Source organism: Serinus canaria, chromosome 28, assembly GCF_022539315.1.
Source record: "Serinus canaria isolate serCan28SL12 chromosome 28, serCan2020, whole genome shotgun sequence".
NCBI lineage: Eukaryota > Metazoa > Chordata > Aves > Passeriformes > Fringillidae > Serinus > Serinus canaria.
In genome coordinates, this window is record NC_066341.1 from 5,304,433 (window position 1) to 5,322,283 (window position 17,851).

The window sequence follows — 17,851 nt, forward strand, 5'->3', positions numbered from 1 at the left end:
ACTTCACATGTAATGCTGTTTTAATTTAGAAGAAATAAAACCAAAATAAAACAAATAACTAGAAAAATTACTTCAGTTTGAAGTCTGAACTGGTTTATAATAAAGAACAACATGCGTAACTTCCCTTTTATCTTCTTCCTTGACTGCAGTAACAAAGAACAATGTCTTTATGCCGTCAAGCTTTTGTGAACCCTCTGCGGGCAATTCTGACTCAGAACCAGGTGAGCGTCCTCATTTTTCTGCATTTTGCTTGAAAAAATGTTTCTGTTGTTAATTTGTCATGATCTAAAGTACTCTGATACTTCAGAAGTAAGACCCTGTCTGTGAGAACGGAAGTGATGATGGTTCTGATCTTAGAGCTGTTCTCTTGCTCACTTCATTGTTCAACATCACCATTGCTGGAGGTAATTAAAATAATATCAGAGTTGTTAAATGCTTTGGGAGTGATGGTAGAAAACTGCAGTATGACCCTTTCCTGCTAGCCTCACAATAAAACCTTTGGGAAAGTCTCATATGTCTGCTTCAGAAAAATGTTCTTTTATATTGAAAGCAAAACAATCATAATGTATGGTCATGATTGTGTTCACTTATGGCCTGTGTTGACAGAACTGCTGATTTTGTTAGTCTCCATAGTTCTGGTTCGATTGTGTTGGTATTACTGTAATGCACATCAATATCATATGCCTATAACCAAGCACAGTGAGAGTGTAAGATGCTGAGTTGTCTTATTCTGAGTACAGATATTAAGTCCCTGAAAGGAAAAACGTATAATTATTCTTTGTAAGTTATAAGGAACTCAGTTTTTAAGAGCTGAAGATTTATAATTTTTTTTTTGAGATTTTGGTATTTAATTAAAAAACCATAACTGTGGTGAGTGTGAGCAAAGTTTTTTTATCTTCATACTACAAAAGCTAGAGTAAAAACTTATTATTACAAGAAACTAACATGAAGCAATTAAACTTAACTTAGTTTATGATCACTGGTAGTTAGATACTTGTTAGCAGCTGTCACATTCAGTCATAACTTTGATTGTTCTTTCTTTAGTTTGATTCTCACTTAAAACCTTTATTACCTATATTAAGTCCTTCGCAGAAGAAGCCCCATTTCTCTGGTGAACACAGTCTTTTTCCTGTTTCTTCTGAAAAAAATTTTGAACATCTTACTTGTGATGCCATGTGTTTGTCTGAGATGTATATTTGCTGTGATGATCACTGGAAATTCAGGTTTCTTTCAGAAGAAGAGAATTTGTTATTTGGAAAGCTCCTAATAACCTTGCATATTTATAGAACTTGTGGGTTGTTACAGTGGGGGAAACCTGAGCAATTTTATGACTGAATGGCTATTTCTAATATGTTACAGCTTTGTCCTTGTAATTTTGTATTTTACTTCCAGAGGAAAAGAGCAGTGGATTCCGGCTGAAGCCACCAATACTTATCCATGGACAGGCACCTAGTGCAGGTGAGTTCACTGTTTACTGCAACATTACAAAGAAACCAGCTCAAGCGTTTTATTCAGTTAGCATTTTCATCAGTAAGCTGTAGAAGGTGGCAATACCTGTGTGTCTGCAGAAAAAAATCTTGTCTTCTCTGGGAATGTTTGGCCCATATCCACTGTGTAACGTGTATGGACGCATCCATGTTTTGCATGGCTCAGCATCCATGTTTTGCATGGCTCAGCTGTGCATGTCTGAAGTGCATCTCCCAGCTGTTGCTGCTTAGCAAGCTTCTGTTTGTGCTTGGAGTTATCCTGCAGACAGTGAATTTCGTTCCTTTGGTAGCAAGCCATAAGAAAAAGGGTGTTCAGTGAGTGCCTTGAGCAAGTTCTGGCCATTACTGAGTGTTTAGTCTGCAACCAGGCCAGGGCAGTTGCAAGTGTTAAGAGAGTGCCCACTTCTGCTCTCCCTGGCTTTTGGTGGCAGTGTAAGTGGCAGGTCCATGATCATGCCTGTTCTGTACTACAGGTTGGCTATGACTGAGTTTCCTGTTTACTGATGTAGACCCAGCCACTGTCAGAAAGATGTTAGTATTACAGCTCCTTGGGAATTTTAGGGGGAAAAAAATAAACCCAAAACTATATAGGTGATGAAAGCTATTATTGCGTAACTATATGGAAGCTTCATTTCACTTGAAGGAAGAGTGGTAAATTTAAGAAAAGAACAAGCTGTTTTGAGCTTATGAGTGTTTGAACTTTGGATAGCTTTATAATCCGATGTCATGCCCTTTTAATATAGGTGACCTGAAATGGAGCTAATTGCTAAGAGTGAGTTCTGTTGCAGTATTTTATTGGATCAAAAGTTCATCTTTTTCAGTAAAAAAACCTGAATTTTCTGGGCTTGTCATAACCTTCCAGAGTTGATGTTACAATGTTTGGGGTTTTTTTTATTAGTTTGTTTAAGATCAGTTAGCTTTTTGAATCATAGCAGAATTAGAGTTGTAGTGCTGTGCATCTTACTATAACAACCAAAGAGGCCAGGTTAATTCAAAAAGCCAAAAGGTTGTTAAATGACACAACACAACTATTATAGTACCGATATGTCTGATTTTTATTTCTTTTATTTCTGGATCACTTTGTTTGTGTGCTTTCCTGGATAAGGTAGACAATAGATTTAAACTGTCTTTTTAGGCTAGGAAATAGTCTTCTCTGTTTGGGACTAACTCTCTTTTGAGGCTGAGTAAGGAGGGATGGAAAAGAAGTAGAAGCTTTTCTGGTGTCTTTTTTAATTGTGTGTTCTGTTGGAAGCAGTTAGAGAAGTTTAGATGTAGCTGAATTTTCCAACTTAAAAACTTCATACTTCTTGAAAAAACTTTGCACTTGCAGGTCTCCCTAGCCTGAAACCAAAGGAACAGCAGCGAAGTGTGCTCCGTCCAGCAGTACTACAGGCACCGCAGCCAAAAGCTTTCTCACAGATGGGTAAATAATGCTTTTGCTTTCTAAATACAGTGGAAAGAGAACAAAAACATTGAATTTGTTTAGTATGCTGGCTTGCTTTTACTCAACACCCAACTTGGTTTTTCTAGTTTTCTCCTTTCAGAAAAGAAACATCTTAAATAGTAAGTGTGTCTGTATTACATGAAGGATAACATAGTGGAACCTTCAGATCTTGTGTAGGGTGGCTGTCTGATGTTGCCAGGCCTCTCTAACTTTGGTGTAATTCATACTTGAGTTTTGAAATAAAGACTTTTAAGAGTGTGGTATAGCAATCAATCTCAAATGACAGCATTGACCATGGTGTAATAAGCTGTTACTGGTAATTGATCAACAGTAAAGTAACGAAATCAGTGAGAGGTGCTCTGGACTTGGGGACCATTTTGCAGTTGGGGCTTTGAAGTACAAATTTAATTCCGAACATAGAATTTTAATTTTTAAGTCTGGTCATTCATATAATGTTTATTGTATTATGGAATTTGATGTAGCTGATGGAAATAGACATTATAAAAACGTGGAAGCTAATTCAAAAAACTGGTTGAAGTCCCTATCTCCTAAACCCCATGTTTCCCAATCCTGATGCCATTTGTTATGTGGAAGTTTAGTTGAACAGAAACAGGAGTAACTTCAGTTAATGCAGAATCTGGCATAGAACCTAATATTTCTAGCTTGATTTTTTTGACATGCCTCCTGACACAGATTGGACTCTACAGAAGATTTAGGATTGGGGTAAAATTTTCGGTGAGAGTTCAGTATGTGAGCAGGTCGATCAATCTGAAGACAAATGCTGCTGGGTGTGAACAGTATTAGGTTGGAGAAGGATGGCTGCTTGAAGTTGTATGTATTGAAGTCCTTACAACATTCGTATAGATTAATTTGCTGACTTGGTTTTCTGCATTTGGAATTTTGATTCTGCCAAGAATTGCTGCAAAATACTATGGGAAATTTTTTGTTTACATTACAATGTTTAATGGACTTTAAACAAGAAAACTGCATGCAATTTGCATAAGAAAACTTTTATGACAGTCTAAATATCTAGAGAGTTTGCATTTTTTTTGTTTCTGTGTTGCAGTTCTCAGCAGTGGCACCAATGGTGTAAATATCCCTCCAGATTCTGCAGCCACATCAGAATCACCACGTGATGCAACATTGAAAAGTTCAGACTCTGAAGGCAAGGTAAGTTGGAGAAGGAGACTCAAGGTGACAACATAAATATTTTAGGAAATACAGCTGGAAAGACAGATAGGGATGGGTTCCACTATGCTAAAAGGAGCTGTATGAATGCAGAGACTTTGTTTTGGGAAGGCACTGAATTGGTCAAGGCTTTATAGATTAAGATCAGAGGGGAAGTCAACAAGAGGGAGATCAAAGTGAGCCTTCACCAGACTTGGACTGATAAAATAGAGATAGTAACTAATGCCCTTGAAGAACTAGAAGCTTCACAATTACAGGCCTTGTGTCTGAAGGAGAACTTTAGTACTTGGTCATTTGATAAAATGGAAACATGTCCTGGTAGAAATCCTTCAGAATACTCCTGGAGATTTTAGAAATAAGTTGATCAGCGTATTTGCATATGCTGGGTAAGTTGACATAGGAGGTATTTAGCTGTACCCGGTATTCACAGCAAAGAACTGGCTAGAAATACAAAGGTTGAGAGTAGCTGTCATTGCAACATCAATGAGATTGAGTTTGAGATCCTGAGGGAGCTAATAAGTAGCAGAATAAAGACCGAGACTTCAGGAGAGAAGGCTTCAGGTTGTTCATTGAGCTGGTTGGTAGGATTCTGAAGGACAGCAGAGCTTATGAGAGCTCATCACCTCCATGGACTAACACCTCAGCGAATGAATAATTTATCCCAAAGCGCATGAAACTGTGCAAGTTTGGGAGGAGGCCAGTGCATGTGGGCTTGGGAGCTCCTTAAATCCAGAAAGAGAGTGTGCATATATCTCGTGAAAGCAGTCAGGATACCTGAGAAGTATACAGAAGGATTGCCTGGATGTGTGAAGGAGCTGGGAAAGCCTAAATTTGGCTGGAGTTGTAAATTACAGGGAATGAAAAGCTGCAAGCAAGGCTTCCACTGGTACTGGCAGCAAAGGTAAAATGAAAGAAAATTGTAGGCCTTCTGCAAAATGTTAAAGGGAACCTAGTGGTGAAAAAAATGAAAAAAATCTGATGCACTCAATGCCTTTTTCTTGTTTTCTACTGAAGAGATCTCCTGTCAGGTCTACCAAATCCTTTATTTAGGGGAAGCTTGAGGGAGCAAATTATTACAATAAATTTGATTAAGGACTGTTTTAGACAGTTTGACGTACACACGTCCATAGGACCAGACCGGATGTATCCATGGGTGCAGAGGGAGAGTCATGGTTTAACCCCAGCTGGCAGCTAAGTACCATGGAGCCACTTTTTCACTCCCTCCACTCATTTGGGATGGGAAGAAGACTCAGGAAAAAAGTAAAGCTAGTGGATTGAGTTAAAAACAGTTATTTATGTGTTGAAGCAGAGTTAAGTATAATAATAATAATTGTAATGAAAAGGGGAGAGAGACAGATAAAACACAAAGAAAAGAAGTGATGCCCAGTATAGGTGCTCAGCACCTGCTAATCTGTGTCCAGCCTGCCTCCCAGCAGCCATCAACCCCTCACCAGCAGCTCTCTCAGTTTACACACTGAGCAGGATGTTTTATGGTGTGGAATATTTCCCTGGCCAGTTTGGGTCAGCTGTCCTGGCTGTGCTCCCCCCCAGCTTCTTGTGCAACTCCTTGCTTGCAGAGCATGAGACACTGAGAGGTCCCTGCCTTGGGGTGAGCACAACTGAACCACAAACAAAATACCAGTATGTGATCAAGGTTCTTCTCATCCTGGATACAAAATGCAGTGTTGTGCCAGTGTTTTACTGGGAAGAAAATAAACTCTGGACGGGGAGCTGGGGGGTGCTTGTGTGAGACCACTACCTGTCCTCAGAGAGTTTTGGTACTGTGGTGGGTCCCAGTTACTGGGAAAGAAGAAAGTATGGCACATGTTTCCACAAATAGCAAAAAAGAGGTTCCAGGAGAGTAGAAATGGCTCAACTCCTTCCTCTCCCTTTGTGGTTGTCGTGGTTTGAGAGGAAATGAAGTTTTTTGTGATGGTGTGGTCACGCCAGTTGGTGTTCAGATTTTAATATTGGCACCTGGTTTGTCCACTGAGGGCATGGATACGCCTCTGAGGACACAGGGGGTTAAAAGCTGTGAACTCCCAGGGGAATTTCTTTTTGGGATCCGGTTTGGAAGAGAGTGGACCCTCCCCTGCTCGGCTCCGAGCTGGGCGGGGGGTAGGGGAGCCATGCGGCCGGAGGGAGGTAGGCCAAGCCTGGGCTGAAGGGTGGAGGAGAACATTGCGAGGGCTTCGGGCAGCCATCCCCCATTCCCTCCCCCGGAGGGAGAGAGAGAGAGAGCAGCTTGTGCCTGTGATAGCACAGCTGGTGTGAAGGAGAAGGGAGGAGTGCCCAGCAGGGCAGCCAGGCGTGGGAGTTGACGAAGTAAACCGGCAGAGAGCCTGGGACTTTTAACCCCTCTGAGGAAGATGGGAACCTTGCAAATGCTGATTCCTCCTGAAGTTGATGAGATTGAGAGAAGTTGAGAAGAATCCTAGGTGGGAGGAGATGATGGAGTGGCCTTTGGCTGGACTTTTCTTGGATAGCCATGACAGAACCCTTGAGTTCCTGTGACACAGAGACTGCATTCTAGGGGGAGGTGATGGCTCAGAGCCAGGAGAGTGTGGTGATGTGGAGGTGTGTGAACAGAGACGACAGGTGAGGAGGGTGGTGGTGGTGCCCTCTGTCTTCGAAGAAGAGGAAGATGATCTCTGTTCAAGAGACCCCTCAGCCCCAGGGGGTAAAATCTGGGGGGGACAGGTGTCCCAAAAGGAGAGGGACTGTGCTTTTTTTGGAACTGGACAAAGCATCCTTAAAGGGAAAAAACCCTAGAAGCAGCTCTGGTCCATGTGTAGTGGTGAGAGCACTGGACATGGAAGGAAGAGGTCACGATGGCAAAATGTTCTCTGGGCAGTGCCACACGTGACACGGAAACACGAGAAATTTTGACTTTTTCCTGAGGAAGTCTGTGGTGCAAGAGGGACTCCTCTCTTCTCGAGGAATTGGGAATTGATTATCTAAAGGGTGGTGATGGACTGAGAGCGATAACTTAAAGGGTGGTAACAGAATTAGGAGAAAAGGTGGGGTGGAGGAAGAAGAAATTTGGAAGGTTTTCATCCTGTGTTCTGTGTGTGTTTCCTTGTAGTTTTAGGTTAATAAAGTTCTTTTTTTCTTTCAGTCTTAAGTTGGAGCCTGCTCTGCTCTGTCTCTGATCACATCTCTCAGTAGATACCAGGGAAAGAGGTATTCTCATGGGGGCACTGGCATTGCGCCAGGCTCAAACGATGACAGTGGTGAAGGAGTCTTAGGATATGAGGGACCTTAAAGGGATTGAGAACAGACAGCATAGATAAAACAGAGACCAACCTGATGGGTTTTTTATCCTCTGAGATTATTTGCTTTGCAGAGAGCCCTACTTGTTGATTTTGACTTTAGGTAAGATTTTTTTATGGTCTGAAGTATCATTGTCATAGCCAAAATGGGGAGAGGTTTTCTGGTTGGGTGGAATTTAAAGTGGGTGATAAATTGGCTGAAGCAGTGAGCTTTGAGGGTAGCAGGGAGTGATTGGAAGTCTGACAAGTGTCAATCACTGGAGGCATTCCTTAGGACTGTTCAACATAATACACAAGCAACCTGGCAAGGTGGAATGAATCTTGTTATGTTTGTGAATACTAGTATACTGTGGGAAGGGGAAATGGTCAATATGTTGGAAGGCAGGGGTTCTTCAGCAGGATCTCAGCAGGTTGGAAAAACAAGCTGAGAAAAACTAGCTGATGGTTAGCAAATGCAAAGTTCTGTATCTGGGGTGAAAGAACCCCTGTGTTACAAGGACTGAAGAGGGACTGGCTAGAAAGCAGCTGTGCAGACAAGTCTTGCAGATCCTGATACTGCATGAAAAATGTTGAGACAAGTTCTCATGTACAGAATTTATTAGCAGATCTATAGCTGATAGTATTGCTTCTAAGGGTGACAGTTATTTTATTTTGGAGGAATGGAGATCAAAAAGGGTAAGAAAAGGGAAAACCTCACATTGGCCAGCCATAAAGACTAGTATTGGGTTCCCTAGACAGGAATCTTCCCCCTGAGTGTCCTCTCCAGTGAAGCAGGTGGTACCCCCTAATAACTAAGTTCCCATAGGAAATATATAGTTTTCTTCATAGTATGTTCAGACTTTCAGTGGTTTTGGAGGTTTTCTGCTTATGGTGCTGTTGATGCTGATGGAAGTATGCTTTGCTGAGAGGCAACTGCTGTATGCGGGTCACTTCTGTGGCTTTGTGCGTGCATAGTGTTGGGTCATCCCATCAGTGTTAAAAGTTACGGAGTAGGAAGTTAGGACAGAAGCAGGAGGGATTAATTCCCATGCGGGTTGCAATTGCTTTGCAACACTACTTTAGGGTTTTGTAAGTGCAAGGCTCTGAGTATAGTGGAACAAGAACTATAGTATGGGAATAATCAGGAAATGTGCCACCACGCTGTGTGCAGGGAGAGGTCACAAAGCCACTTGTGGAAAGCAGAGGTGCAGAATAGAAAGTCCTTAGGAGAACAAAAAGCTCAAGAACCTTCAGGCGCTGTGCAGCAGTGATGAACAATAGATTGAACATGAATAAGTACTGTATCCTTTTATTGATTTAAGAGGACTTATGGACTGCTTTACTAAAACTGCAGGCATTAAGTTTAAGAAGTGATCTTTCTTTTTTTGTGCCGCTGGTGGATGGCATCAGGAATACCATATGCAGTTTGGGGCTTGACACTACATGAAAGACACTTAAAAAATCACCAAGGTGACTAGTGGCTGGAGAACAAGAAGAGTGATGAGAGAATGAAAAGGCTGAGTATGTTCTGCTTGGACTAGGACAGGGGAATTGGAGAGAGCTCTCAGCTCTCAAATGATAGGTAGTAGCAAGATGAGAATAAAATTAGGAAGTGTCTATCAAACAGGTGAGAAGCTGCAGGTTGTGGTCTGAAGGGGATTCCAGATGGGTTTTAGGACATAACTGTCAAACTTAGTGTAGTGGAACATTGAACTGAATTGTTAAAACCAAAAATCGCGGACAAAGACTCTCTAACAAATTTAAGTTAGAAAGTAGTATGTTTATTATGCTGGCAGGTGGCATGGGAGGGGTCGTCCCTGAGATGCATGACCACATCACACAAGAATTTTTGCCTTCTGTTTATTTCCCAAAATAATACATATGCATAACCCTAGCACCTCCCATCCCCGCTTCATATCCAAATGAGGTTATTACTCCTTCACGCGTGCTCAGTTCTTCTCTGGAATTGGGTCGGTGCTCTTGAAGTGGGTCGGTAGTTCCAAGGATGAAGTCAGGAAGGTCTTTGTCAGGTCTCTGTGACCCTCTGACACAATCCAAGGCCCCCTGCTTCATGATGGATTGACATAGAGCCCAGGGCATTGTTCTGCTGGTTTCAAAATGTTCCTATAATGGTTCACTTGCTCCACTTCCTTCTACAAGTGAGCTTTTTTGTAATATAACAATTACCTTAAGCATCTAATAATCACTAACCTATCATTGGTGTATCTGACTTAAATATTAATTGGCTCTAACCCTCAGCTAAAATCTTAACCCTTTAAAATCATGATTCAGAACCAGACTACCAAAATGTAAAACTGTCACATGGATTTTTTTGAATGTTGACATGAGATCTTGGGCAGCCTAATATAAGTTTGAAGTTGGTGCTGCTTTGAACAGAGTTTGGACCAAGTGATTGTTAGAAATTCCTTTGATCCTTAACTATTCTGTCATTTGCTAAGAAAAACACTTTACAACGAGATATTATTTAAATGCAAAACATGCCTTGTAGATCTGAAAGTGTTTATTGGCTTGTCATTGTAAATGAATGTGTGACACACCTCATCATAAGGTGCTTTTATTTAAAGAAACTCAACTTCTTTGGCTACCTTTTTCCATTTCTTTAGGCAGGAGAATGTCAGAAAAAGGAGTCCAACAATGCTTCAGATGATGACAGCTCTGAGAAGGCTGAACTAAATGCACAGCAAGCATTTGTTTTTGGGCAAAATTTACGAGATAGAGTTAAGGTAAACACATGTTTATTCCCTTGACTAAGAGTTTATGAATATATATAAGAACATAGCAGAGTTGTCTGTTTAATAAAACTAGTCTTTTGGACATTTAACAAATGAATTTTGGTAAGTAACACAAGAAGCTTTTTGTAAAAAAAAATGCATCTACTGTAATCATGAGTAACAGCTAAAGCTCAGTAGAATGTAGTGTTTTCTCTTACTTTTTGGGTTAGAATGAAGTTGAAATGTGGTCCTAAGCTGCTCTCATGCTACCAAGACTTCACAGAAAAGATGGAAAAATAGGCTGAGCCTGGGTTTAAACTTGTGCATAGAATAACTGAGTTGGATTGTTAGAATTGTTGAAGACAGGTTTGCTCAGGTTTCCCAGGATGATTTAAGAAAGTGTAATATTGGGAGATATCTTGTTTTATTGTAGAAAGTATATATGGATGAAACTTTGTCTTTAGGTAGAATGAGGTGAAAAATTTGTAATTAAAATTATTGATGTATACTTGCTCTTTTTCTAGCTAGGAGATGAAAGCAATGAAACTGCTGATGTGCAGAATGCTGGCCTTCTGACATCAGATATACCTTCTGCAACAAACTATTTTCTACAGTACATCAGTTCCAGGTGAGACTACAGGGAAACCAATATAACAGTTCTTACTCTTTATTTTCTTTATGATTCTGCTGTTTATAGGATCCAGGGCTTAGACTGGGTCAGTGGGGACCCAGACTTCTGAAGAATGAGATGGCAGTCTTCAGATCTGGGGGAATCCTCAATCATCTCTTCAGTGGAGATGCATTTGATACTATTTCTTTGACCACGTCCTCACCAACACCTCTTCCGAAAACCAAAAAGCATAACATGAGAAGCATGAAACCAAAAAGCATGACATCTTCTCAGGAATGATCAGAAACAGTGATCAACTAAATTTGAGCTGCCAATAGAATCTTGTGGAGATCTGCACTGTATTTGTGTTGTTCAGTAGGTTTCATATATGATGAAGATAAAAGGAATAGTTAAAAAGATAAAAGGAATAGTTAAATTTTTTTCATGATAGTAAGCTTTTCTGAGTGGCCTGTATGAATAAGTAGGAGCCTAATTGTGGGAGGTTTTTGAGAGAACTTCTAAAGAATAACAATAACATCAGTAACATTAGAAGAAATGTGATGTACATGTAAAGTGAGGCAGTCAGGAGAGAACCACTAATCCTGTTTTACGTAGTAATGAGCTCTGAGCTAACAGTGTTCACTTGAGGCTAAGGTAGTGATACGTGAAATCTGTATCTCTGTGAAGATGCTAGCTTAGTAGTGGTCAAAAAAATTAAGTAGTGTAAAAAGTAAGAAAACAGGAGATACAGAGCTGTGAATTTATGGAAAAATGTGAGGGGAAATCCCACCAAGAGTGATGAAGCAGAGCAGCATCTCTGTTCCTGGCATAAGCTGAAATTCAGATTGAGGCAAGAAAATAATTGTAGGAAAAGCACCAATACATGCTTTCATTGTCTTTATATTTGGCATTTTTAAGATCCTTTTGTTCACCATGAAGGAGGCAGTAGGCAGTTTTGCAGTCAATGAACTTTTGATGCTGAGCTTTTCAGATGTTGCACTGGAGAGGTAGAGAACACCTTTGCCCTCTTGGTGCCAGATCAGTGTCTTTCCAATAGACACAGTTAGACTTAGTCAATGAGATTCGGCAAACAATAACTACTAACATGTGCTCTTCAAATACTGGAAAATTTTTTCAAATTTTTCAACTCATATGACACCTACTATCATTTTATTTGAGTCTTTACTTTGGGAAGATTTATTCATGGTGGGTCAATTGCAAGAAACCTAGGTTTGAACTTGTCATAAAAATTAGTGTCTCTAAGGGGAGTTGGCTCTGGTTTTCTGCTGAGATGGCAAAGCATTATGGTAATCAACTTGTAAAAGGATACTCATTGCTTTGTGGAACCCTGTCAATTCTTTAAAAACTGTAAATATGCTAGGTGGCATGGCAGATATTGGTAGGCCACACTGAATTCCCCATCAACATTTGGAGCTCAGAACTGTGGTATTTAATTCCCTTAGGTGGTAAAGTTATCTTCCACTGAGGATCTCCTTTGTTCTAGGAATCTCCTTAATCAGGAGTAGCAACTCTACATGTACAATTTAAAGGTTTTTTGGTTTCACTTGGCTCATGTAGATGTGAGTCCCCATTTTCCAAACTTGGTGAAATGCCGTAGGCTTCATTCAGAATGGTCTGCTTTTGTATGTTCACTTTGTGAGCAAGCTGGTGTATTAGAAAGGTATGCCTGATGGGAAGGGAGAAGAGCAGTGACTTTTTAAGTCTTTTGAGTCTGTAAAAGAATAAAACTCCTGTCCTTCCTAAATAGGATTAAAAATCTGTTAATAAAAATACTAATGGGAGGAAGCGGTTTATTCTGTAAGGAAGAAGTAAAGCCTTATATTCTATTGTGAAACTTCTTGGACAGTCTGTGGTATTGCAGCTAGTCTAATAAAAGGCATTACTTATCCCTGCTGTCTTTGCTTCAGCAATCTTGCAAGTGCTTTTGTATCCATTCTTTCAATTTCTGAGAGAGTTGACCTAAAGATGTGTAGTAATTCAAGTCTGTACATGTAGAACACTGTTTAAAAAAAATATATGATTAGACAATAAGCCCTCACTTAGCATTCAGCATTGCTTTGTATTTTAATAGTTATGTGAAAGGGAATATTTTGACAGAGAAAAAATAATTTCTTGTCATTCTGAGAGAATTCTCATTCTGTAAAACTAGAATGTGCTCTCGTGTTAAGTTGGATTAATTTTTCCCTAGGTTTGTGTCAACCAGTGATTGCTTTCTTAAAGCCAGTGACAATCACTCACTTTCTGAGAAATTTTATTAGTAGAAAATAAAAGAGGTGTTGTTTTCTGTCTTGTAAAACCTGGCTTATTTCTTGGGTTTTTTTCAGTGTAGAGAACTCTACGAACAGTGCCGATACGTCTAGCAACAAGTTTGTTTTTGGACAGAACATGAGTGACCGAGTCTTAGTGAGTATCCACTATGTATATGTTGTAATTTTGCCAGCAGTTTGTTACGGATTCTCACTCAGGAATTTTGAGAGCCTTTAATTATACTTCTCACTTGAGTATGGGGTTTTTTCAGTCATTTCCTTTGAAGGTAACTTACTTTAAGTGCAGCATGGGAAGTTCATTATAAGTTATTGTCTGCCCAGCAGTACTTCCCCAGATTTCCCTTTCAAACTCTCAGTGTAAGGAGATTCAGTGCCCTCTCTGTAGTGTATGTGGTTCTTGTGCCCAAGCATTTTATGGCACAGCTTGTTGCTGTAAATGGCTATTGGAGTATAAGTATTAGAGGGTATTTTTATGTTTGTCCTCAAAATTGAGAGCAGTTCAGGAATGTGACTCCCCCCAGATGGGATTTCAAGCCCAGCAGTAAAGCAGCTGCCTCAGGACTGAGATGTGATTCTGGAAATGCTGTTTATGCTGTACCAACCTAGGGAATAACTTCTAGTACCTCACTGTTTCCTGCTGTTGTTTTTTATTCCTGTGCTGCAAAAAAATGGAAACGTTTATTGCTGAGTGTTCAGACCTGTCTAACTAGCAAGCAGGAGTTCAGTCAATTACGACATGAGTAGATGTAGGTGAAATTGACTTGCTGTGTTGAGCAAAGTAAGGATTGTAATTTGGTATCAGTTCAAGAGAAAATAATTCGAACTGTTTTTTAGGTCACACTCCATTCAGTTCCTTGGCTAAGGTAGTAGGATAGTTTTAACTGTAAAAGCATGTTGTCCATGAGATTCATTTTTGCCATATGGTTTATAAGTACTGGAGCTACCCTCAGTACTTGGTCACTAGTCCTGTTTAGCAGAATTAGTGTATGTTTTCTCCCTTCTGTTTACCTCCTCTTATTTCTGTGATAGAGTCCACCAAAATCAAATGAAGGTAGTGCAGAGAGTCATAAGGAGAATACTGCTACAGAGTCGGGGTCTGAATCGTCTTCTCAGGAGGCCACGCCAGAAAAAGGTGAAAAAAAATATATTATATTAGGAATGGTAGTTAATCCTTCTTTAAATTACTGTATTTTTCAATATCTTGTTACTTTTCAAAACCATAAGATTTTTATATTGCCTTTACCGTCTCCTGTAACCAAAGATACAGGCTGGGTGTGGAAGTTGCTGGATGTTGTAAATCCTCTAATAGTAAACATGTGCAGGCTGCACTTTCTTTTTCATTGTCAGTCTGTGGTTGTGGGAGTATCTTCAATGGAATAAAATTAGAGGGAATTAACAAAACTGGTAGTAGGACTTGGTAGAGAACGTAAAGGGAAATGTGACAAACTTTTTTTTAACAATTCTATTTTATTTCAAGTGACTGAATTTCTGAGTCAAATGTTTATTACATTGAGTGGGTGCCCCATATGTTGCTTGAACTCAGAGCTCGTTGCTGGCTTATATGACTTCAAATTGTCAAGATATTACAGAAATTCTGGGAACCATGGGTTTTCTTCAGTAAACTGCTTGCAAGCCCAAATGGAAGTAAAAAATCAAATGCACTGTCCATGTGTAGGTACAACTGTATGGCTGGCAAGAGTATCAGTACTGCTAGAGCATCTGCAGATAAGCAGGTGTCCATGCAAAGGTTTTGAACAATTGCATATATGGACAAAACTTCTTGAGAATTTATCTATTTTGTTCCTTATGCTTGTAAAACAAGTATTAAATGACAAGCTGTGACTTCTGCTTTAAATTTCAGTCCTTTTTTATGTGTTCTATTAAAGTCTGTTTTCTGTACATTTCAAAAGGCCTGAAAATTCTGGTGTACTTGTGTGAGACTTTTATATATCTTAGAAAATTTTATGCTAATCATTCTCAGACTCTCAAAATGTTGTTCAGCTAATAATATTTCAGAATCACTGGCAGAGTCTGCAGCAGCCTATACTAAAGCAACAGCAAGGAAGTGTTTATTAGCGAAGGTAGAAGTGATTACTGGGGAGGAAGCTGAAAGTAACGTGTTACAGGTAAGAAACGGATAGAGGAGCTTTGAGTTTGTGGGGATTCATATGGATGTCTGTCACAGTAACAAGTCCACAGATAGGTTGGATTTAAATCTACACAGGGGATCCTCAGCCAACCCTGTTCAAGCTTAGATGCAAGCACACCACTGGCCAGAGATCTGGGCAAAGAGAGATCCCAACCAAGCAGCTGTTTAAACCAGGAAGTTTCAAACCCCCTATATAAGCAGGCCTCCATAATAAACCATTGCTGTTGTGGCCTGGATCTCGGAGAGTTTGTGTCGTCCCTGTCTCTGAGCCTACATAACAGATGTCCAGTGAATGAACACCATCTGATTCCCTACAATTCAGACTTCCTCTATATCTCTAATGTATTTTCTTGTGTTAAAATGCAAACTTTAGATATTTATATCAGATCCTTATTTATTAACTTGTTATCCATTGTTTTTTAATTTCCTCTTTCTGAATAAATTTTAGTATATAAGCCATCTAGGTGTATCTTAAGCATACTTTCCTGAATCCATCACATGGAAGCTTTTATTTTCTGTAAGACAATTATTTGAAGAAAATTTAAATTAATTAAATATTTTAAAGTTCTTTAATTGTTGTACTACTGAAGATTTTCTAAAATTTGGAATGGACTATTTGTGCCAGTAGTCTAGTTTCTTGCAAAATAGAAAAACTGTATCACAAACACTCAGGAATTTGGTTTGAGATACTTAATTGAATTAGTGATGTTGTAGAAGGATATTTGGTCATGACTTGGACTGCTGATTTTAATAGTGATATATTTAACATTGTAGTTATTCATTAACTTAAATATACTTACTAACTCCAGTATATCCTGGTATGCAGAGTTTTAATATAAAATGAAGTGATGTATATATTTTTTCCCATCTGTCTTTATACTCCAGTTATAGTTTGTTTTCTTCCTTGTGATATTTTGTTTCTCAGCATTTGAATTGTGTTATTTTCAAGGTTAACTTTTTTATTCTTACAGACACAATGCACTGTTCTTCTGACACCAAACTGTTGCACTGTCAGTATCTAATGCCTACCAGTTACACTTGTATTACCTTACAAAATTATACTCTATAATGTTTATCTTCTTGGACTTCTTTTTACCAGACATAAATGGTGTTTAAATGGTTCTTCTGATACGTCTCTGTTTCTGTGTAATTCAGAAATGTCTGGGTGCTTCACATAATTGAACAAGACACTGAAGAGATAAGAATCCTGTTTCACTTAGGAAAACAACAACTTTTGGCAGTTGTATACTTAATAGAGGAGTGACTTGCCTGAATATATTGTAATTTAACAGATCTCTTGCCTAGCTTTAATTATTTTTTTCTTGTGAAATGTAATGCATTAAAATTCCAAATAAGACTTTTACAGACAGAACTATGTTAATGCTGCAGAAACATACAGAGCTAGATGTTTTGGCGTGAAGAAGATGAGAAATGGAGGGAATGAAAATGGAAGTATCTTTTCCACTTAGAGCATGCTCATCTGTGGGGAACTTAAGGGGTGATGGTTTGAGGTATAAAACCTCAGCAGTAACAGTGAAGTTGGATTAGAGAGGGCAATATAAAGATGTTTGGCCTGGAAGAAAAAGGGAGCTTGTAGGTCAAGATCCTTCAGTATTCCTACTGTTGGAAAAAATACATACGCCTTTTGAATTTTATAACCTCTGAACCCTCAGTTAATAACCTGAGTTATTAATGACTTTGTGTTGTTCAGGCTTTGATAATGAATTGATAATGAGCTAGCATGTTTATTCATCTTTTGCTTCCTTACAGGAAGAATTTTGCTTCATTATATTTGCTGGGTCTTCCCAGCAACAAATAACATATTCAGTGGTGCAGTGCATACCTAAGGTTTTAAAAGAATTGACTGATATAAGGCAGTCTCTTATGACATTTAAGTTTCCTCTGTGAAAATGTATATCTTACCTGAAAATTACTTGTTGTTTTGATCTCAAACCCTCTTATTCTTTAAGAATATATAGCTTCTTTTAATAAAACTTGATGAAAACAGACAGCATGTTTTGAGAAATTTATTGCAAAAGAGAGGATGACTGTTTTGATTTCCACAGCTATAAACAATTAAAAATTCCAGTATGAAATCTGAATATTTTTTTAATCAACTGTAGGTGACTAATATATTCTTACTTCAATCAACCACTATGCCATAGCGATATTTTCTGTTACAGATTCAGTGCAAGCTGTTTGTATTTGATAAAAGTTCTCAGTCTTGGGTGGAAAGAGGTCGAGGGCTCCTGAGACTCAATGATATGGCCTCAACAGATGATGGAACATTACAGTCTCGACTGGGTAAGAGGAACCAGGGGAAATGAGATACTGGATGACAGTCATGCTATTTTCATAAGGTTCTTCCTTGACACACAGCAACATTCACTTAAGTTTGTATTAGCTCCAGCAACTCAGAAGCAGTTTGGACCTTTCTTTTGCTTCAGTTAGTGAATAGTGCCTCCAAAGAGAGTATCTTCATACCCTTCTATTACAGCAGATGTTCCAGTTACTTTTTCCCCCGATAAAAGCAAGCCATATTTAGTAACTAGAATGTTTGCCTAGAAATTTATGGTAGCATCATTCAGATCTGGCTGTTTTGGATGGGTTGCTTGTGATGAGGGAAGTCTGTTGGAATAGTGCACAATTGTTCAGGCTGGCAGGAATGTGCATTAGCCTGAGATTATCTGCTCAGATACCAC

At 39.2% G+C, this 17,851-nt stretch overlaps 1 protein-coding gene and 1 long non-coding RNA gene across 3 annotated transcripts in view; one reads left to right on the plus strand and one right to left on the minus strand.

Annotated features, from left to right (window-relative positions):
* LOC127060946 (uncharacterized) overlaps positions 1-17,851 on the minus strand; it is a 340,458-nt gene that overhangs the window by 275,774 nt on the left and 46,833 nt on the right. The gene's annotated exons all lie outside the window — the stretch shown is intronic.
* The window catches only part of RANBP3 (RAN binding protein 3), a 58,062-nt gene that overhangs the window by 32,011 nt on the left and 8,200 nt on the right, over positions 1-17,851 (plus strand). For both annotated transcript variants that reach the window (XM_018921707.3, XM_018921709.3), the window contains 10 exons: positions 150-221; positions 1,393-1,458; positions 2,818-2,910; positions 3,998-4,101; positions 9,995-10,114; positions 10,627-10,730; positions 13,058-13,136; positions 14,030-14,132; positions 15,002-15,126; positions 17,333-17,453. In XM_018921707.3, the coding sequence (XP_018777252.1) occupies positions 150-221; positions 1,393-1,458; positions 2,818-2,910; positions 3,998-4,101; positions 9,995-10,114; positions 10,627-10,730; positions 13,058-13,136; positions 14,030-14,132; positions 15,002-15,126; positions 17,333-17,453 (987 nt within the window). The remainder of the gene's footprint in view (positions 1-149; positions 222-1,392; positions 1,459-2,817; positions 2,911-3,997; positions 4,102-9,994; positions 10,115-10,626; positions 10,731-13,057; positions 13,137-14,029; positions 14,133-15,001; positions 15,127-17,332; positions 17,454-17,851) is intronic.